Source organism: Sinocyclocheilus rhinocerous, unplaced genomic scaffold (assembly GCF_001515625.1).
Source record: "Sinocyclocheilus rhinocerous isolate Xijiao unplaced genomic scaffold, SAMN03320098_v1.1 scaffold1785, whole genome shotgun sequence".
NCBI lineage: Eukaryota > Metazoa > Chordata > Actinopteri > Cypriniformes > Cyprinidae > Sinocyclocheilus > Sinocyclocheilus rhinocerous.
The window spans coordinates 14,964-37,827 of record NW_015627538.1 but is presented as its reverse complement, the minus strand read 5'-3'; the positions used below and the strand labels follow the sequence as shown (position 1 = coordinate 37,827).

Genomic DNA, 22,864 nt, shown 5'->3' with positions numbered 1-22,864 from the left:
TCCGCGCCGTCTATTCCTCTAATGAAGACCCACTTCGGTGGTGGTGCGGGATGTCCAGGCACTTCCTGAAACTCTGTCGGCTTGCTTTTCGTTATCTCTGCGTGCCGCGAGCGCGTTTTTTCAAGTGCAGGAATTTTATTGTTAACTTAATCGCCTCAGGTCCCGTCTTTCACCAGACCACATTGATAATTTCACTGAACAAATAACGCATGGTCTGAGTAAGTAAAATGGGCATTGTTGCATTTTTCAAATATAGGCTATGCTACACGCACGCACAGAGGGTTTTTTTTCTTACCATCTTTTGGGGGTTTTTAGACTAGTCGACTAGTCGGATACAAAACTTTCGTTTAAACGACAGTCAAATTAGTCGTCGCGCACATCCCTAATTTTAACTCTTGTCAGAATCTTAAAGTAAAAACTCTAAGAAAACTACTCAACTACTGGATAATGTTAACCAATAGTTAAATATCTTTTATGGGATTGTTTAGTAATCTCACATTCTGGTTTGTAACGCCCTCAGTCCCATCCTAAATTTTTTATCATTGAAATTCCTATTACGTCACATTACAGAAGTAAAGCGGCTTTCAAGCAGTGATTCACGTTGACTTTGAACATGAATACGCCTGATGTCTTGGTTAGACCCAAAAAAGGCGAAAGGCAAATCCAGTAATTCATGTAGAGAAGAACCCAGGCCCTGCTGCTTCTTTGAATGGCACAAATGTTCCCAGATTAAACCCCACCTCTAATGAATATCCCTTTTTTCGGTCTTAGGATTTCGTGTGCTCATGGACATCATCGTTCGTGTCCCATCTGGGCTAAAGCATATCAGTGCTAAGCTGGACACTAATCTGCCATGGGAGCTTTTGTGTTTCTATTTCTCTTTTGTTTAAACAAAGACCTCTGCGGGAAATGTTCCAGGGCACACATTAGCAATGATTAAGCTCGCTGGGTGAATTTGCTCGGCTAAAATGCTTGAACGACAGAGCTGCAGTACAACCCTTGCCCCATATCAAATTATACAGATACACACACTCTCTCTGTGTCTCTCTGTTTATCTCACCATCTCTGTCTATGATATAACAGTTCAACAGGACTGACCTGTATTTGGCTCTACTGAGAAGTATGGATGACCCTGGCTGATGCTGTAGGACAGCTTAGCACTGTAGCCAAACATTTCATCATCTGCATCCTGGGCGGTAACTTGAGTGACATAGGTGCCTGAAAAACAAGAAATCAGTTCAAGGAAGAGTTCACCGAAAAACCTGTCATTATGCAGTCACTCACATGACGTTTGTTCTTCTTCAGTGGAAAACAAAAGGAGGAAATATGAATGTACTTGTTGGGTAATGATTCGGGACTGAAAATTTCAAGCTACAAAAATACTACAAAATTAAATTGAACCAATTTTTGCGAAACGTGAATGATTAATTCAAAAATCTGATTAATCCACCCAAGTAAAAAATTATTATATTTAAAATACATTTATTTCATACTAAGTATAGTTCAAATCTGTTAACTTATTTACTGACATCGTTTGAGACTTACTGATAAAAAAATGTAATTAGACTTTATTTGGAGTACTACTTGTGCACATTGCACATTTCTTAATATTAGGCCTAAAATGTGTTTTGATGTCACTATTGATGAGGATTGTATGATCTTTGAAAAAATATCGGTCTAATATTAGTCATACTTAACACGATACTTAAAGTATACCTGAAGTATACTTGCAATAGTTCCACTTTAGCAAATACAAATACACCTCAATATATCTTCAGCTGGACCTCAGCAGTACTTCTGCACAATAAAAGTGCATTAAGTACAAAATTATTTGTTCCAATTTAGCAGACTTTATACCAGTATGTATACCAGTTTAGTATACCAAAATTATACCTGCAGGGTATTTTTATAAGTACATAAATATGTAAATATACTTGTAGTATACTTAATATGAAATAAATGCATTTCAAATATTTATTTTTCACAAGGGAAGTTGCAGCACTTAACAGTTTTCCAGGGTAAGATTATCAGTGAATAATGAAATTTGCATCCTTTTTACAGCTTAAAAGGTTCCAGTCGCTATGAATCGAACTGCAAGGGCAAAATTAACCTTTGTGTCAATTTTTCAGTGTGGAACAACATGAGGGAGAGTAAATAATACATTTTTTATTTTGGACTTAATTATTCCTTAAAAATATGATATATTTTTGTTTTGTACTACTATATAAAGCAATAGATTGTTTTGTATTACTTCTACAATATTTACATCATTCATGTTTGCTCACAAAACTTGTTTTTGAAGCTGTCGAATCTTACCAATGTGTGACCTCTCAGGTACGGACGCTGTATAAACCTCCTTGTCAAACTTGGGCTCATTGTCATTGATGTCGTGTAGTTTCACAGTAAACTCTGTCTCTGGCTCCAGTGGGAGGCCGGTCTTCTTGTTGACAACCTGGGCTCGGAGCGTGTAGAAAGGCTTCTCTTCTCTGTCCAGGCTCCTGGTAGCATGCAGATCGCCTGAGTTGGAATCTATCACAAAGATCGTCCCCGCACCATCTCCTGCGAGAACGTACATCACTGTGCCGTCTCCTTTATCCATATCTGAGTGAAGCTGTTGAGAGGAAGCAATTCAAGCATTTCATCAGCACCTCCGCTCATTCTGCTGTTGATAGGGCTCATGAATATGTATTGCATTCAATATTCTGAATGTATTTGATATCCGTTGATTCTGAAGGAATGAAACAATGAAGAAATACTATGTAGCAAGAGACAGACACTCCATGGTAAATATGTGAAAATGAGTCCTTGCGGAATTGAATTCTGATGGCATATCAGATGGAAGTACAAGACGCTGAATGTGCAATCAAGGTGAATGCACGTCTATTGCTAACAGTGATGCTGCCACATGGTATCTCTTAGTGCAACCACTTTGATCTGATATTAAGGTAAATCAAACTTTTCTGCTTCTCGTCTTTCAGAGATGTGTCGAACTGTTTTTTATTTTTGATAATGACTATTGTTAGAAGAAATGACGGAATTGATTGATAGGAGCATCACACTTCAGAGCTGAAGGTGTGATGTGATTAGCTTTGACAATGACATCTGATAGAGGAGTGAGTGAATGATTTGACATTTCTTTCCACTTGAATGAGCCGCTTTGTTATAGTAAAATGGGGTAGTAAAATACAAAAGACTATTCAAACACAATGGCTCTTTTGCTCTTCGTGATTTTCCCTCTGAACATTTTAGAAATAGCTGCTTCTACTCCACATTGACTGCTACATGATCCAGACACATAATGTCCATAGCAACAATGAGAGCTTTGTGAATTCTGCGCTTACAACCTCCCACATGAATAATCCAGTGGTCTGTGATCCTTTGCAAAGCCTTCAAGTCTCTAAGTCAGGGGTTCTCAGACTTTTCAGGCCAAGTAGCGCCTTTGATCAAATCAGAACATCCAAGTACCACCTAATACATTCTCCTCTCTGGAGTGCAAGCTTAAGGACTGTGCATTGAAGATACATATTTTGTCATATTTTGATTAATATCAATATTCCTGTAAATCTCTTATCAGTTCCTTCACAGGCATTATACAGAACAGCATTTACAAGAAAAAAAAAACTAAGGATTTTATTGTTGTAAATTTACATTCCATTTCAAACTCATTATTAATTAATATTGTATAATATACAAATCCGTGTTTGGTGTCAATAAGATTTCTTGATGTTTTTGATCCTACAGAGATTAATCATTCTAATATGCTAATTTGGTACTCAAACAACATTTTTTTTATTAACAATATTTTTGTGGAAAATGGGATTTTTTAGGACTGTTTAATGAATAGAAAATACAAAAGAACAGCATTTATTTGAAATATAATTTTTGTATCATCATGTCTTTACTAATAAGTCACTTTTTCCATTTAATGTGTCCTTGATGAATAAAAGTATTCATTTATTTCAAAATAAAAATGTTACTGTAACAACGTTCGTAGTCACGGGAAGAAGGAGGCGGGAACCGGCGAACATTTAAAGACTTTAATAAAATAAACAAACACAAAATGAAAGTAAAGCGGCAGCCCCTCGCGGACGACTACCGCACACAAAACACAAAATAAAATCCAGGCCTGGTCCTCTCTCCTTTCACTGTCGTAACTCGTCCTTTTATCCTTCCGGAGCTCCTCCGTGGGACTCGAGACCGGTGAGTGGTGCAGGTGTCGCTCATTATCAATTACTCCACCGGCCTCGCTCCGTTCCCACGGCTCTCGGCCACGCCCCCACTCGTCACAGTTACTTACCACAAACATTTTGAACTTTAGTGTATATTTAGGGATGCATAATATATGTAGTATATTGGTTATTGTTACATTTATTTGTTTATATTGGTATGTTGATATTGGATATTTAATTGTGAAATGCTCATTTCCCCTGCCATCATCTAATCTTTAATAAAATGAATAATTCAATAACAAAGTTAAATGTATTCTTATTAATATAAATTTTTCATATTGTACAATTATTTTAGTCTTAAAATGAAAATTACGATCGACTTTATCTGTATTGATCACATTTTTAATACTGGTGCAATTTTTCACATATCATATTTGATATTGCGTCACATTAGTGATTTTTTCACTAATGTGATCCTTCTTGAGCCCCCCCCCCCAGTTCTGTTTACACAGTCAATTATTATTATTTTTTTTACAGAATATTTTAATGAATTAACATTTTAAACTGATGATCTTATATTTTTAGTATTGTAAATTCTGAATTGTGTCACCTACCAACTGAGGGCCACAGTTTGAGATCTTCTGCTATAAGCAACAGTATCAAGCTGCTATATTTTATTCTAATCTTTGATCCTTAGCAACTCTGAGGTTCAGATGAAGTATGAGGTACAAGAGAGGTCAGATTTCACCCTGCTCCTTATCTCAAATCCAGCAGGCTCTATGCTGGAGATCCCTACATATGGCATAGCCATAGTTTTGATCATTCTCTGTTTATTAACCTCAGAAGACAGGAGTGATGAAACCAAATCTCTGCAATCGACTTCATCAATATTACTCCAGCACTGCTCACACCACCTTTATACCCTGGAAAAGAAACACGATCTCATACCTTGCCAATGTACTGGTGCTCTGTTCCTGTGTACTCCTCTTGAAGAAAAAACTGTCTCCACATCCATCCTCTCTTTGAACGTCTGAGCAAATCTTTATCTTGTCGTCCTTCAATTTCTTTGGTTTTCCTTCGAACTGGCCCTCTTGAAAGGGCAACTGCATTCACACTCTGGTGTGCACATGCCCACAGAAGAAGTACAATCCAAGTCTTCATCTTTTCCGCTCTTAGGGTGTCTTACAGGGGTATAATGATCCTATCTGCCAAAGTTACAGAGCTCTGCAGTGCAGGCGGCAGCCACCCTCATAGTCCTTCCGGCTGCCAGCGAGCCACACAGTACCTGTAATAAGAGAGAGAAAGGAATTGAAAAACAATCAGTTATTGGGCAAAGTCTCACGGTGTTATCCCAAGGCTGCTGGCAATGCTTCCCTTCCTAATTAAAGGAAACTTGAGCTCCTGTATCATACGACAGCCATCCCCTTATTAAAGATATCTTTGAAACACTCTCCATAAGACACCAATTCCACTGAAAGTTTTGTGGCCAAGGCTCTGATATCTATATAATTGGCGTCCCACATTCATGAAGTATAAAACCAGAGGCCATTCAAAGTGCTGCAGCCATCACTATAAAAGGCAGAAAGGCTTTTTTTCCACCTAGCCATTAACCTCCGACTCTTAAAATACTGCAAAGCGGGCCAATGGGCGAGCTCTCGCAAATCTGTAATCAATGAATCAATACGTATGCTCTCTAAATGCCCCACTTTAAAGATCTAAACACTCGCAGCGCTATTGAATTCAGCCGGTCCTCAAAAAAACCCAACAACCAAAGTGTGTTGGGTTTTATCAGAATGCACGGTCACAATAGCCTGCTGGCTCTGAACTGACCTGCTGGAATGACAGTCTGAGAGACAAAAGCATCCTGCCACCACATAATAATCAGCAATCAGCACGTTTCCTGTTTCCACATCAATCTGCGGCTTTGTCTGCAACTGAACGCCTGCCCTCGCTCCCTCTCGCAGTTTATCAAGCAGATTGCAAATGTGATTGCGCAAAGTGGCGAAGGTGAGACGCGGGCCTCTCAATGAATCGCGTTTAAGTACCTCTGGTTTTTGATTTACAATATTGCTTGCGACATTGGCGCACCTCTCTCCATTGGTGTAAAAATGCATCAGGTCAACATCGCCCTTCATCCGGGAAGAGCGGCGGCTGAGGGCCAGCGATTCAGATGGAAATGCACAATTGCAATGCCGAATTGACTTTCGTAGTTCCGTGCGTGACTTAAATGGTGCCGCTATTCCCCTAATAGTGCTTTCCATTAGCTCCATTATGTTGTGCTTTATGAATTGGCCTAATTGAATTAGGTAACAATAGATAGCGCAGGATATTGATTTGCTGTCAAAGTCAATGAGCTAGAATGATCAATGAGGTAGAAATGATCATATAAATATAAGTGTGCGCATGATTCTATCTGTGTATTTCAGTACAAACAGGAAAGCGAGATGGAATGTCCAACAATTGTAGTTTATGGATGCTGCTCTTTAATGAATTTCAGCCACCCAAAACTCCTGGGCAAAGAGAGCGGGCTCCTGGAGCACATTAGTCAAACTCAGGCAGCCATTTTGCTCAGCTCTGTGACCTGGCAAATCCCTTGACATAGTCCTGCCGGGGGAACTCAGCTGGATCTAAAGCGGTTTTGTTACATGGTGTGTCAGAGTGAACAGACACAGTTTCCAGCACAAAATGTCTGCTCGTTCATTTACAAGTCCACCCTGCTGAGAGGGAGATGGATAGTGAAGGATGAATATTCCCCTGCTGTCCTTAAATATAAGCACAAAACTAGGAGAACTCAATGGGACACTATGGTTTCACACAGCACTTCATTTTACAGGCTCACTGTTGTGCCATTTTGATACATGCTGATCCACAACTACAGACTCTTTATGTCAGTCTTATACTATGAAAGTCATGATTGAGTACCTTAAAAGGATAATTTAGATGAAAATGAAAAAAAATCTTTCATCATTTACAGTACACACACTTATGTTGTTCCAAAAAAAGCAAACAAAAAATAACTAAAAACGTAAACTGAATAATATTTAGTGTTAGCTTCTGTTGCAGCTTTTTTTAAACCTTCAAACCCACTATTATCATAACGTAAAGGTGCCACTAGAGGGTGATAATGCCTATTAACCTCATTCTGCATGACTGTCTTTCTTCTGTAAAATGCAAATATAATTTGGGGGGGAAAATGAATGTTGGACCCCAACAATCCTTAAAATATTTTCATTTGTGATTCACAGAAGAAATAGTCTATACTATATAGTTTGCTTCACTTGATAAGTGTGTGGCAATAATTAAAAAAAAATTTGACACTGGAATTTCCTTGATTTTATTAAAATGTGATAATCCCCCAAACATTAATTTAAAAATACAACTTTACCTAGTTTGTTTCCATTTTACAGCATGCTTTGTATGGCACAGCATGGTGAAAGTAAGTGCTAAAAATAAGACTTATTTTTATGTGTATTTCAAAATGAAAAAGGGGAAAGCGTGAGTATGTTATGTTCTGGTCTGGGATTTAGAAAATGTGATGTTACTAACCACTGGTTATTTTATTATTATTATAACATGAACATGATAAAACTCAAAATAACATTTTTTTGTTAATTACAATATAAACAGATTTTGGCAAACTTCACAATTAACTAAAGCTGCAGTGTGTAATTTTGCTGTCACTAGGCATCACTAAAACGGAACTGCAAAAATAATGAAAATTTTCCCAAACATTCTCCCTGTCAGCGATTGGTCAAAAGTCCCGCCCAAACTCACGCCATTGGCTGAGCCACTGTTGCTGTGTCAGGCTGGTGTGGAAGCTCAAACAACCAACGTTTTGAAAGCACAACATACCACAGAGTTTCTGAGAACCCAACCCACAAACTGTAGAATAAATTATACACGTCACCTTTAAACTGACTGTGTTACACTAGCATGTTTTCATTTTTCATGTTTCAATTAATGCAACGATAAAGTAAATAACTCACCGGGTACCTGCCATAAACAGGGCCACAGTTGTCTGCTATCCAAAACACAGACCAAACAAATTAACCTCAATAGCACCTCACTTACCTCTGCCTGAACGTTATCTGCTGTTATTTTCAGATCAGGCAATTTACCATGCAGTCTGACCTTGAGACATCAGATGTCCTATTTTTTATTTTTTTTTGGTTTTGTTTTTCTTTTTCTTTCAAAGACACAGTCCCCTCAGAAGCCGAGTGAGGCGGGGGCTGACAGGTGAGGGAGGACGAGGAAGACCGGCGACACCTGTGGAGGACGCGGGGAGTTAGTCAGGCATCGGGAAGCGGGAAGCGGGAGAGAGAGAAAGCGAGTGAGGCGGGGCCTCGAGCGCGGCCCTCGCTGAAAGCTCTGCCACACTGCAGACAGCCACAGCAGCCCTGTTAAGTCCCACAGGGGCAATTAGGAGTGAGAGAAGGAGAATGTCAGCCACGGGCAGCGAGGAGGGAGGCGACAGGTAACAAGTCTTGCTGTAGGAACACAGACCAGCAGAGCAGAGAGAAACAGAGCTAGCTAATGCCACACACTGTCTCCGGGCTCTCTATTAAAATGAATAAGGCACCGGACCACCACCCATTAACTAGAAAGACTAGACGCCACGGCTCTTAAATAGGTCATTCTTGTTTGCATAGCCAAGGTACATGATATAGTGTCTCATGATAGCGATAGCATAAATGTTTGATTTTTCTGAGCTGCACAAATCTCTTATTTATTTATTTTAATTTTTTTGCCTCTGCTAAGAAATTCTCATGTAGCTTCTGGCTACATCACATCTTAGTGAAAACACTAAGAGAAAACTCTCCAGCTAGTACTCATCTCGCTCGAGAAAATGGTAGGAGACATGTGCCATGTTTGATTGCGGTTCTCTTCCTACCGCTGAGCAACAGTGCATGAGAGGCAAAGTCGAGATCAGGTGAACACAAATTCAGTCAGGGTGGCACACTTAAACAGATTCGAGCTCCTCTTCGGTCCGTTCAGTGCACTTGCCTGCCAAGCAGCGTATCCGTGTCATTCCCCAGGGCATAGTGGGTAATCAATATATATTGATTTGTCTGTTTGGGGGGAAAAGGGCTGTCTAGACAGCTGGGTTTTCGAATGCTAAGGTATCACTTATCCTGCAACACTCTAGCTCGGCTGTAAGCGATGATTGATTTATTCATTTTAGACATACGTTTTTTTTTCCTCATATCTGACCTACCCTACATTTTGGCTATTTATACACATCACTTGGTGTTTAAAAGCAATAACACATTTACCTGACAGCAAAAAGGCTAAGATGTGGAATAAATCGGTGATGAGAAGGTAAATACTGCGCTGTTTTTGCAGCTGACACAACCAAAAGGACAGGGTTATCACACAACAGCATACAATCGATTGATATACTGTTTTTATGATCGATAGTGAGGGATTATTTTAATGTTAAGAATTAACTATCCAATAACTGAAATTCAAAACTGAACTTAAACTACAATAGCAACATATGCATTTATTATTATTATTATTATTAATAATAATAATAATATAATTCATATAATTTTGCTATTTTATATATATAAAACATATGCATTTTTTATTATTATTAATAATAATAATAATAATAATAATAATATAATTCATATAATTTTGCTATTTTATATATATAAAACATATGCATTTTTTATTATTATTAATAATAATAAGATAATAATAATGTTCAAAAATAATTTTATTATTTATATTTATTATTATTAAGAATTTATATTTTTCCCCTATAATTATTGTAATTATTAGCTCAATTTTAAGATATACATTTATAACTTGAAAATGAATGGCTGTTATTTGAAAAAAAGGTGATTAATTCTTCCAATAATACATACAATTTTATTACCTATTGTTGGGTGAGTTAGGTGTTGTAGAGACTTGCCAAATAGACCCAAAGTTAAAGAACTCCTATATGATTAAGCTGGAAAGTATAACAAAGTATGAATATCGGTCAAAACCGATTATCACCTACACATAAAAGGAGTTACTTGTTAAGACACAGCACACCCGGCATGTGACTAGATTGCTGGAAGTACTTAACCAATAGGGTTACCAAACCACAGACTTAATCCTCAAGCCTCGACCCTACTAGACACAAGCGTCGCTCGACCCTCCGCCATAATCTCCCCGGCAACATGTGTGCCTTAATCTGAACAGTAGGAGATAATGGATTCAAATGTTGGAGGTCTTTTTTTGCTCAATGGGATGGCCATGTGCACACCAACACAATTAGTGTCAGGGAGCGCTGCCCGTACCAGATGGGTCCTCTTAATTACGTAACGAGAGAGGCCATAATGTGATCTGGAAGCAATGTTGTGCCACTGACTTCGAATCTGCTTTTCCTGGTCGGCCATAATGACGGTGAAAGCGTGTGTTTTTGCCGCACAAATTGCCTGGAGCAGACCGTACTGTGTGTTGAATTAAAGCAATTTAGCCAAACCTGCTAAAATCAAATGTTCCTCAAATCTCCATTTAGCCGCGTACCATTCATTTGCTCGAGAAAGTGTTGCGTGATAGACTGCAGCTTGCCCTTCCTTTGTCGATTCATGCAGACTGTTCAAATAGATAGCACAAAACACCTATTAACCTTTGTGTCAGTGTGGCCCTAGCGTTTGCAGTGGAGCTGGAAAGGTTTCCCTGTAATCCCATAACAGCATTGTGGGGTGTTTGTTTAGGTTTCCCCTCATGAGGCACAGGAGAAGCCGTGGGAACCGCAGTTTTACGGCCTGTGTAAAGAGCTCTGTGGGAGCCTGTGAGACAGCAGCCTCCCTTCAGCATTGTGATTCAGCCCTGGAATGCAGCTCCCATTGCAATGCAAATGTCTCCGCGTCTGGTTGTTTTGTGCGCGCGCGTTTACGTGCGTGCTTGTTTACTTGTCACTTCCACGACTGACAAATACGCAAATCACAAACACTGTGCTAATAGAGTTTGCAGAGGCTGTCAAAGTCAAACAGACTGTTTCTCGTATCATAGTTGATATTTATTGTGTGTTCTACCCTGAAGGCCCTTTTACAACTTGACAATGCCATTAACTCATCCTCAGACTCACAACATCTTGTAAGTGTGGCACCTTTACCTTGGTAAACACTTGAGTTCCAGACAGACTGTGACGTGGTTGTTTAACCCCCAGACTACGTTTCAATTTACGGCCGGGATTTACATGAAGGTATCTAAATGGAACCGTTCCTGGCTTGGGTCGTAATTCATTGTGTTGTTTTATGCCTCTAACCCTTGCTTTGTAAAAGAAGCCTTAAAGACAGGATTTTACAATCAAGGTAACAATGCTTCCATTTCAAAAGGTCACACGAAGTCATCTTGATTGCAATCACAACCAACTCTGACATTTGATTCTGCTTCTTTGTTGATATTATAGTTCAGGCCCCACACGACAAGGAAAGAAAAAGTATATATCAACAGAAATAATCAATAATGACATTTATTGACATTAACAAGCGCAGCAACAATTGAAAATCCCAACGGTCTGTGACCACAAATAAATAAACCCTGTAAGCGGCAACTGGAAAATTCTTCATATTAAAAGCCACCGTATATGCCAAAGGCAAACAGAGAGCAAAAGTTAAAGGCTGTTGATTAAAACTGACTTCTTTTCTTCTATATTTTCTTTCTTTGGACTTGGCTCTAAAGCGGTGGAAAAGCTGGACTCTATCAACCCTGGATTTTTCAACCCAAGGGCCACTGACCTATATATATATATATATATATATATATAATTATTATTATATTATTATTATTATTATTATGGTATGGACAAAAAACAACACAAATGCTACAACAGTTTGTCTAAATAAATTAAAATGAAAAACCAAAATCAATGGTTTTAATGCTACAAGTAAATGTATTAATATTTTATATTACAATGAAAGCGAAAAATGGAAATACATTTTAAGATTTGCTAAAGATCACACTTAATAGTATTATTAAAATAAAACATTTTAACATTTTTAAAGATTAACTTCAAGTGAGTGTTAAATGATGGTATGAAAATGAATGAATGATGATCTTAAAATAAATAAGTTTGAGAATTCAGCATGCACAATTAATTATAAAAAATTTAACTGATAAATGTCTGATATTAAAATTCTATATAGTTTGTCTAAATCACTTGTCTAAATGATTTAAAAACAACTAAAAACTAAAATAATTTTAAGTGAGCTTATTAACTGTCTTGAGTATGAATATGAAAAGTGCATATACAAAGTAATATTTGCTAAAGATTATCTTAAAATGAGACTTAGATGATGGCAAATTTAATTTGCATTTTAAAAAATGAGATTGTGCAAGAATGAGCAGGCACAATTAAATATCCAATAAAAACCCAATAGGCCAATAATTACAAAAAAATCAAAAATAATGCAAGGAAAATAAGCTGATAACTGATTAAGTACCAAAATATTGTGCATACCTACAGTACTTTTACAAAAAAAGTTTGTTTAACCATTCCAAAACAGACTGCATCTCATTTACCATTAAATACATCAGCCATACAGTAATCTGTATGTGGTTTGTATTTCTTGCACTTTGCTCTTGGGGCTTGTGCCCTTTCAGCGACCACATTCTGACGGTGTCGTCTTCCAGGTAATAACTATTTGCTTTTGGGCCATGCTGCTTGTATGATAGTTTGTTCTTTCAAGGGTAAATATATCAGTATTGCAGTTTCGTGCGAGATGTCACCGGCGGAAAATATCCAGGCTAGATTGTCTGACCAATCTAGGTTTGAGACAACCGTGATTCCTCAACAGAATGGACATTTTCGGCACTGGTGTAATTCATATCACACACGTCCAGGGCAGGTTCGAAAATTGGAGAGCTGTAACACATTCTGCCTCATTTTGGACTGACTCGTACGTAATAGGAGAAAGCAATCAATTGAAAGAACCATGACAACTGAGAGGAACATTAATGACATTAGGCCTAATATTGTGCCTGAAAGTGGACTACATGATTAGATGCTGCCTGCGCAGATAGCCAATTTTTGACAACCCAGCTCTGGTGAGTAATTAGGTGCCGCCATATATTGTGGACACAGTTTCATCTTCCAAAGGGAGGAAGCTCCTCAGTTATGCAAATCTAGACTGTATTACAAGAGGCTATGCTGAAGGAGATACATGAGAGCTAGAGTTCAATGGGCTGTATGTAAAACACCAGCCACCAGATAATTAGCCACCCACAAATTTCCATGCAACTGGGACTTGCTCTCTCCTAGTGTAACATGGTGGACATCTGGAGACAGTTAGAGATGTCTTATATATGACTATAAAAAAACTGATCGAGAGGACTCATGTATCCATGCGTACATGGGTGGAGAACTCGGCTTCGACATGTACCAGCCAGAGTAGATCACATCAGCAGAGACAGCCGAGCTGAGCAAGTCACTGCAAACATGAATCAAAAGTCACTTCAAACCCGAATCAAAAACTTTGAGGAGGATTTCCGATTAAAGGCTCTCCATTCTCGTGAAAACAGATTCGAGCTGTGTTTCTGTGCTAATGACAAGACTAAAAATGAAAGTAATTTCATAGGTAAATGACTGTAAAAATGCTATAGTAAAAAAAAAACTATTAATTGATTGACAGTAAGTTCCCTTACTCTATAGTAAGTATGGTGAAAACCTGATGTAATGTAATGGGATGATAAAAAGATGTAATGGGACATTTTGTGTAATTTTTCAGTAAAATACTTTTAAAAGTATAGTTTTAAGAAGTGAAAAAGAACAAGCAATCTTATAATTTACAATTAAAAATGTAAAAATTGACATTCAGAATGTTTATGACACTTCCCTTTTGATGGTTTATCATTGAAATAACTATGTGTCTAACTTTGTTTCGAATCAGTACATCAGGGATTTATGTTACATCTTATGTTGGTAAATTAATGATTATTGCATTTTTTTAAGTGTCGTGTGCTGCTGTCACATATTCCCCATTTTGGACTTTTAAATTAAAGTTTTAGTTTTGTGTCCTGTTGTTACTTGGCAGTTGTGCTCAGTTTGATGTATCTTGTGTATTTGTGTAATTTTGTTGATAAACTTTAAACTCTGACACTGTGCACCTTCTATGTTTTAGTATTTACCTCAACTTGTGAAAAAGGTACTTGTGATGAACTCTGATTCATCATGTGGTTTCTCTTTACCAACTGAAGGTGGTTGTTAGTATATTATTATTAAGTTAAATACAAATTTTAGTATTTTGATATAGTAACACTATTTAAATTAATGAAATATAAAGTTTTTTTCTGTATAACATAAAATGTTGCCATTTCACAGATTTGTTTACAGTGAATCTTTTATGAAAGCAAATGTTTTAAAATCCCACCATCGATGACTAAAGCAACCATATGCACGTTTGATTCAAACCCACCCCATCCTTTTGACTAACTGTACATGCTCAGAAGACTTGAAGTTGAACTGAAGTTTACCTGATTCACCAGGGTCACAGTGATTAAGATGGAGGGGAGTCACAGGTCAGAGCAGTCATGTGCTGACTGAATAAATCATCTTACATAAACGCAGCCATGGCAGGACTGCCAGCACGGTGTCTCTGTCATCAGCATTCTTATTTCACACTGCACTCGGCACAAAGAGAGCAAGCGATCCTTATTTATTCTAAAGCACCAGCCTGAATGGTAGAAATATTCATTGTGCATAGCGAATTCCGTTTCAAGTTTGTTTTTCATCATCAATGCTATTTTTTCCCCCCAAATTCCCTCCAACTCGAACTCTCTGTGATCTGCCCTTTTCAGAAAGGCGGGGCATAGAGGAGAAACAATAATGTTCAGTATGTGGAAAATAATGTTTTTTTTTTTTTTTTTTTTACTTTAAAGTTAAGTTCAATCTGTGTAACACAAAATGTTGCCATCATTTTTCACAGATTTTTTTTTTACAGTGAATGTTTTGTAAAAGCAATCATCTTAAAATCTCACCATCCATGGCTAAAGGATCCATAAGCACCATAAACATTTGGAGCCCACCCTTTTTTACTAACCGTACACACTGAAGTTTACCTAAATCACCAGGGTCACAGTGATTAAGATGGAGGGGAGTCACAGGTCAGAGCAGTCATGTACTGACTGAATAAATCATCTTACATAAACGCAGCCATGGCAGGAAGCACGGTGTCTTGTCTCTGTCATCAGCATTCTTATTTCACACTCGGTACAAAGAGAGCAAGCGATCCTTATTTATTCTAAAGCACCAGCCTGAATGGTAGAAATATTCATTGTGCATAGCGAATTCCGTTTCAAGTTTGTTTTTCATCATCAATGCTATTTTTTCCCCCCAAATTCCCTCCAACTCGAACTCTCTGTGATCTGCCCTGTCATTTTACACAGTGCACGATGTGAGGAGTATGCTATGGAGGACGTCCAGAGCTTTCATATACAAAGGCTATTTCCTATAGGGACGTGTGGATGAAAGAAAATAACAACACCCTGCTGTAAGAAGTAAACTTATTATCATAGACAGAAACCGCGGAGAACGTATTTTCCTTTGTGGGCCCATTTAAAGATTCACTGGAGACACTTTCGCCTCCCTCCATCCCCATCCTTACGAATTAGTAAACAACAAGAACGAACACGAACAAGCCAGGAAACTGAAAACAGATAGCGGACGATGAATTGGTAAAGAAAATCAATCTCCTCGTATTGGACTAAAGCGGGTGTAGATAAACAGTGTTCTATTGATTTTGGAAGTGTTCTACACATCAGAACAGCAAATTACCCATATCTTGGAAAAATAGGTTTAAACTCCAGTCGCGCTTTTCTTGATCATGTTATTTTGCAGTTCAGTTGTCTGAAAGTGCTTAATTTTGGGCGATATTTATGAGGGGCTCCATTATTGAGGTAAAAGCAAGATGGAGCTCCATAAATCGCTCTTGGGTGAAATTAATCACGTGCATGTGCTAATCAATGTTATCCTGCTTCATCTCCTGCGAGCAAACACAGCTTTTGCTGGGCCATTGTCATGTCAGGTGACAGATAGCTCTGATCTAATTATCATACAGAGCCTACTGAAACATTTGCATGCAGGCATCCTCACAATCTGAGTACTCTCAAACTATTAAAACTGTCAAAGTGTGAAACTTTTGATAAAAAGAGAAAGTCTATTGTTTGCTAAAACATCATATTTTAAATATGTTTGTTTAAATGCAGCATGACAACTGACAACTGACACTAAAATGCTTTTTTGTTTGTTTTGTGTTTTTAAATAAATAAAAAAAACCTCTCAGACAGCCTCTCAGATTTAATTAAAATGCCCGCGATAAAACAACAACAAACAAGCACGTTATTCTCCATTCAATTGTGATGTGGCTTGTTGTCAAAGAATTTCAGCAAGTCAAAGGTCATGTGGCCTCACTATCACGAAGACTTTGGCAAACTATTCTGAACCCAAACAGAATGGCAAGTATTTTCTAACCCTTTGATTATTAGGTGACATATTATTTCTCAATATGCTAACATTTAAATGATACGTTTGTGTTTAAAAAAAAAACATGCTGTATGTGGTAGGCAGCTACATTTCCTTCCGTTGAAAATCCATGTTTTGCAACAAATCTTCCTTTAGAAATTATGTATCAGGGTTCTTCGAGTCTTTAGTGAAAACCCAACTGTTCAGAATCCATTATACATCCACAGAGAACCACATAAAGTGTTATTCCTTTAAAAGGATAACTGATAATTTCATATCTTTGCATCCAGTATACTATTAACTAACATCAATTTGAATAAACCCATCTATCAGTTTCTTTATCATTTCTCAAAAAAATATTCCTAACATCAGCATTATCAAAAAGGATCATATCTAAGAGGTCTACTGTTTGTTACATGTATGGCCTAAAATCCAATCAAAGTCCAAGCAGAACACTACAAAACAATCCATATACTGAAGACCACAGTTGCTCAACCAATATTTGCAAGACTAAGATATATTACAGTGTGTCAAATCCAGCAATTTATAGGATTAAAAACTGCATCGCCACAAAGATTGGAAAGAACAAACATTAATATCGTTTTGTATTCGTATGACAAAATAATAACATTGACAAATTAAAATACCATCTCCCATTTTAGAAACACTTGCAACTATTGTGGTTCTTCCTCAGAATAAATTCTGAAGGAGAAGTCCTGAATTTATGAATAATTTACATAATGTAGAACAACTTTAATCAATCCACCCCGAAATCTACAGGTGCCTGACATAAAAGGACTCAAACAGAGCTACAGTCTGAACATGTTCCCACACCTTTTGATCATTGAATTTCCATGACTTCTCCATTACTTTTTCAGTCATCCTTGATTACTGGATAAGGAATTTCTTAAAATAATTTTATAGGGTCTGCACTCACAAAGAGTGATGTCTAGCCATTTTTTTAAATATATATTTAATATATATTGTTACATTTTGTAACATAACAAAGGTTATGTACAAAAATGTATCTTGCATTGATTTTCTGGATCTGCTCAGTTCATGTCCACATCTATGTATAGGCAAATCTTACAAATATTAAAGTTCTCAGTTTTAACAGGCCTGACACTAAAATACGGTGAAAATATGGTAACAAGGTTCAACAAAGCAGCACAGAGAGTCTCTGTCACAAGTACTCACAAAAATAGATGTTGCATATACATGCTGAACAATACAATTATTGTTCAGTGTTATCTCTGAAAAAAAGACTTTGAAATGTAAATAACTAAGTACATCACTTTCTGACATGCCACACAACAGATGGACAGTGAGCACACTGCATAAAATGTCAACCCACTAAAACTGAAAAATTAAGTTTAATTGCTACCTTAAATCATTAAGTAAAATCAACAAATCACAACCTGCAGTGATGCGGTCAGTGCACTCTTTACTAAAAGAATTCACTGATAAAAACCACGAAAACACTATTAAAAAGCTATTATTGAGGCAAGTTATATGGATAGATGGAAACAAAAAAATGTAAACATTTTTACAGCAGGTTTTGCAGCTTAAACGGCAACTACAATACTTCATCTTCCCTCAAGATATAGTATTAACATTTTAAACTCGAATATTACCTTAAGCATTAAAAACAAGAATAAGTATGCAGTATTACAACGAGCCTTTTAAAACTCACGCGCTCTGAAAAACAGGAAGCTGCCTACATGAACCATAAACATTAAACACGTAGAAATAACATCATACAAATGTTTTGCCATGGTAAAAATCACTTATATGTAGCTTAATAGTTTAAAAAAAGTATCCGGACCAATTTTGACAGGCATCATCCATCCGCGCATCCATCCATCTACGGCATTAGCACACAGTCTGTAGGGGTCAAATAGCGCACGCATATTCAGTGCATTTCTGTTTAATTAAACGCGAAAACTAGATAAGTCTAGTTAATTTCCCCACTCACCTCAATGCTGAGGAGTCGAGAGTAGTCCTGCTTTCGATGTGTATCCGCTGAGCGCTGTGAAGACACTGTACTGTGTGTGGACTCCCTGTCTCTCTTTCTCCCCTCCCCTGTGCGCAGCATCATCTCTCTCTCTCTCTCTCTCTCTCTCTCTCTCTGTGAATGGTGGATGTCCAGAACTGCCTGAAGTGTCCGTGGTATCAGGTTGCTGTGTGTCATGCTCGCCCTCCCCCCCGCTCGCCCCCCTCTCTCTCTCTCTCTCTCTCTCTCTCTCACTCTCTCTCTCTCTCTCTCTCTCTCTCTCTCTCTCTCAAATCTCGTGCGGTGTCAGCGACAGAGCCGCTGATTGGCTGTCACTCGCAGCGCGGTGACTGAGAGGGATCATGAACATTAAGGGATGCGAAAGTAGTTTGAAAATTAAGCCTGCGTTATATGATATCGTCGCGTCTGTTCAGATTTGGGTCACTACTATTAACTCTCTACTTTGATTCAGTTTATCATTAATCTATTTTTGGCCGTGGAGGAAAAAGGCAGAGGCAGCTTTCAAAAAATCCAAACAACCAAACTTGTGTTAACGTTGCTTTTAAAGGGATTATTTCTTTCTATTTAATTCTGTCGTTTACTCACCATATTCATGTTATTTTAAACCTGTATGACTTTTCCGAAGAACTCAGAAAGAGATGTTAGGCAATTCAATTCAAGTTTATTTGTTTAACGCTTTTCACAATACAAATCGTTGCAAAGCAGCTTTACAGAAAATTAAGTTTCTACAATATATTTAGTGGTAGCTTATCAATGGTGACGATGTCAGTTAATGTACACATGGCAGAAATGTACGGAAAAATCAATTAAAGACGTAATCAGACACGATGAACTCTATTAACAGCAATTATTATATGTTGCAATCAAACTTATAGCAACATTTGGTAGTTTTGTATGTTGTTTCAGGGTTGGCATCATCTGAGGTCCTCTGAGGGGTTGGCATCATCTCTTCTCAGGTGTTCTGGATCCAGACTGAAGCTTGTGTAAATCGGCAGAAACAGAGAAAGAAATAGAGACATAGCCTAATTAGCATAGCTGCTGTTCCAACCAAGCAGAATTGATTTGTTTAACCCAAGCTAAAGAATAATGATGTGCATTTGATCAGATATAACTGCAGTACAAGATTATGAGATGCAGAATAGGCAGAATATTATGGACTGACAGCCTTAGTCATCATTCACTTTCATCTTTTTTTCCATACAGTGAAAGTGAATGGTGACTGAAGCTGTCATTTTTACATCTTCTTTTGTGTTCCACTGAAGAAAGGTTTGAAATAACATGAGGATGAGTAGGCCCACATGACAGGGTTTTCTTTTTTGGGTGAACTATCCCTTTATTGAACGGCTTCAGAATCCGGAACATGTTATGCGAGATGGAGAACAAAGCTTTTTAGTTCATTTTTCAAAGACTCTGACTTGGTGTCATAAATCTATTGACCCCGTGTAACTGTTGTGGGCATTGAAGCCTACCATTTCACTGAAGTTTTACCGTCCATATATTTTTCTGCTGAGAATCAAAAACCCCTCAAGACCCCCGCCTGACTTCTTTTGCACTATGATGCTTTAGCACTTTTCTGACTAGTGATAAAATAATTACTGATGATCTCTGGTTATGGAAACAGCTGTACAGTTAGACGCCACAATGAAGGGAAATGCATCAGGCCGCCTACATCAGAAGCTATTTAACTACTATGTTATGTTCTTGGCCTTCTTGCATTTAATGGAGCTCTAAATGAAATTTTGAGAGGAGCATGTTTTTCTACTCCTGTCAGTCATAAGGATATATAAACATCTGCTCCGGCATCCTTTATTTTGTTGTTTCTCTACTGAACATTAAATTATGTAATCCGTGGGGGAAACGTAACACTTGAGTCCTCCATTATGGACAGCAAGGCAAATCAGTTTACTTTAATAGTACCACTATCAAGAATTAGATCAGGGGTCTCAAACGCAAAAGACCTAGCTGGATACTGTTGTCTATCAGGAGACAAATGTTTCACAACCGTAAATTTTATCCATACAAAGTTATTGGCACATTTATAAAGTTAACTTACAAAATGGCATGTGTGTATGTGTACAGTCTTGTTTGTTGTTGTCAGCTAGACAAGGGGTCTTATTCACAAATATGTCATTATATTAACAGCATAACTGTTAATATAAATATATAACAGTTATGCTCAATTATACTGTAATGTTAAATGGTTATAGTCAAAAATCCATTAACACAAAAAGAGAACTATTTCCTAGAGGCATCAGTAGTATTGGCATCAGTGATACATGCCTTCAGTTATAAAGAGATGCCATTAAACAAACATTAAAAGTATACTGTCATTATATTGTTTCTACATTAATTTGAAGACTGAATGTGAAAGTATTGCAATATACTGTAAAAGTATATTTTAAAACTTTAATGTTAGGTGGGATTAATCGAAATTAATCACAATTAATTTCAGAAAAAATGTGTGAATTTAATTGAATTGAATTTTTAATCGATAGACGGCACTAATATAGCTAAAAGATAATAATATTTTAATAATTCTGCCTTTATGACTATGACAATATCCACATTTGCATAAATGAGTCATTATACATGAATTATAAAAGGTGTATACACTGTAAAAAAAAAAAAGATTTTTCGAAGCTATAAATAAAACAAAGATTACTGAAACATGTCTTTCTACTTCAAAATGTTGTTTTATTCCAATGTTTCTTGTATCGTTGTAATTATCTGTGAAATTTGCAATTTCTGAGTGAACATTTTTTTTTTCCAAGAAGGAAATACAACAACATTTTTGAGGCATAAGTTACTGTTTAGCAAACCTTAAGAAATCTATAGATAAAATTAAATGCCAAACCTAAATGCAGAGTGAAAACTGATTTACAGGCTTTATTGAGTGATAAACCAATAATACTCAGAGGGATAAATAAATAAACAAACAAATAAATAAATAAACAAACAAATATCAGATTCTGCCCAATGGACAAGTTTGAGACTCTTGTATTAGATAGAACTTGTGAATTGAGCTTTTTATGATAACTTAAATAGTTAGCTATGTATTCAAAGTCCATCCCTAAAGTCAAAAGCCACATACCATGTTCAGTCATCAGAGAGACACCACCCCATGAAACCTGGTCACACTTTAACGAAGCAAGACGCCTTCCTGTCGACTCCAACCCCTCCTAAACACAACTGGAATTCCTCTAGGCCTGATGATGCCCATTAGCGGGTCTGTTAGTGGGGGCACAGAATAAAGTTATTGTTTCAGTGATTACTGAAACATGTCTTTCTACTTCAAAATGTTGTTTTATTCCAATGTTTCTTGTATCGTTGTAATTATCTGTGAAATTTGCAATTTCTGAGTGAACATTTTTTTTTTCCAAGAAGGAAATACAACAACATTTTTGAGGCATAAGTTACTGTTTAGCAAACCTTAAGAAATCTATAGATAAAATTAAATGCCAAACCTAAATGCAGAGTGAAAACTGATTTACAGGCTTTATTGAGTGATAAACCAATAATACTCAGAGGGATAAATAAATAAACAAACAAATAAATAAATAAACAAACAAATATCAGATTCTGCCCAATGGACAAGTTTGAGACTCTTGTATTAGATAGAACTTGTGAATTGAGCTTTTTGTGATAACTTAAATAGTTAGCTATGTATTCAAAGTCCATCCCTAAAGTCAAAAGCCACATACCATGTTCAGTCATCAGAGAGACACCACCCCATGAAACCTGGTCACACTTTAACGAAGCAAGACCCCTTCCTGTCGACTCCAACCCCTCCTAAACACAACTGGAATTCCTCTAGGCCTGATGATGCCCCATTAGTGGGTCTGTTAATGGGGGCACAGAATAAAGTTATTGTTTCAGTAGATTTATGACTCAGCATTTAGGAGCAGAATTGAATGATGTGAAATTTTTATTGCTTTGCTCACAAGACCCTGAGACATTTCACGATATCAGAAGAAATTCTAACAATTGTCTTTGCAATTTTTTTTCTTTAAAAAAAAAGAAAGAAAGAAAAAAAGACTGACCAACACCGCATTAATAATTCGAGTTACCAGGAATGTGACAAGATCGCTCACAGGCATGATGCTCGACTCTGGAAATGCCACGCGTTTACACACACACCAGCTGAATTCCAACTGATGAAATCCTAAATGTATTCTTTGACATGGCTGATGCACATTCCACTTGACTGCTGACAAAGCAGAA

The 22,864-nt window shown here is 37.2% G+C and overlaps 1 protein-coding gene across 1 annotated transcript in view; it reads right to left on the bottom strand.

The window, feature by feature from the left end:
• cdh6 (cadherin 6) overlaps positions 1 to 18,681 on the bottom strand; it is a 32,466-nt gene extending 13,785 nt beyond the window's left edge. Inside the window, exons 1-4 of the mRNA XM_016539287.1 lie at positions 18,605 to 18,681; positions 5,118 to 5,454; positions 2,317 to 2,611; positions 1,099 to 1,218 (exon numbers count right to left, since the gene is read on the bottom strand). Of these exons, the coding sequence (XP_016394773.1) occupies positions 1,099 to 1,218; positions 2,317 to 2,611; positions 5,118 to 5,330 (628 nt within the window). The 5' untranslated portion in view covers positions 5,331 to 5,454; positions 18,605 to 18,681. The remainder of the gene's footprint in view (positions 1 to 1,098; positions 1,219 to 2,316; positions 2,612 to 5,117; positions 5,455 to 18,604) is intronic.
• Between the last annotated feature and the right edge of the window lie 4,183 nt (positions 18,682 to 22,864).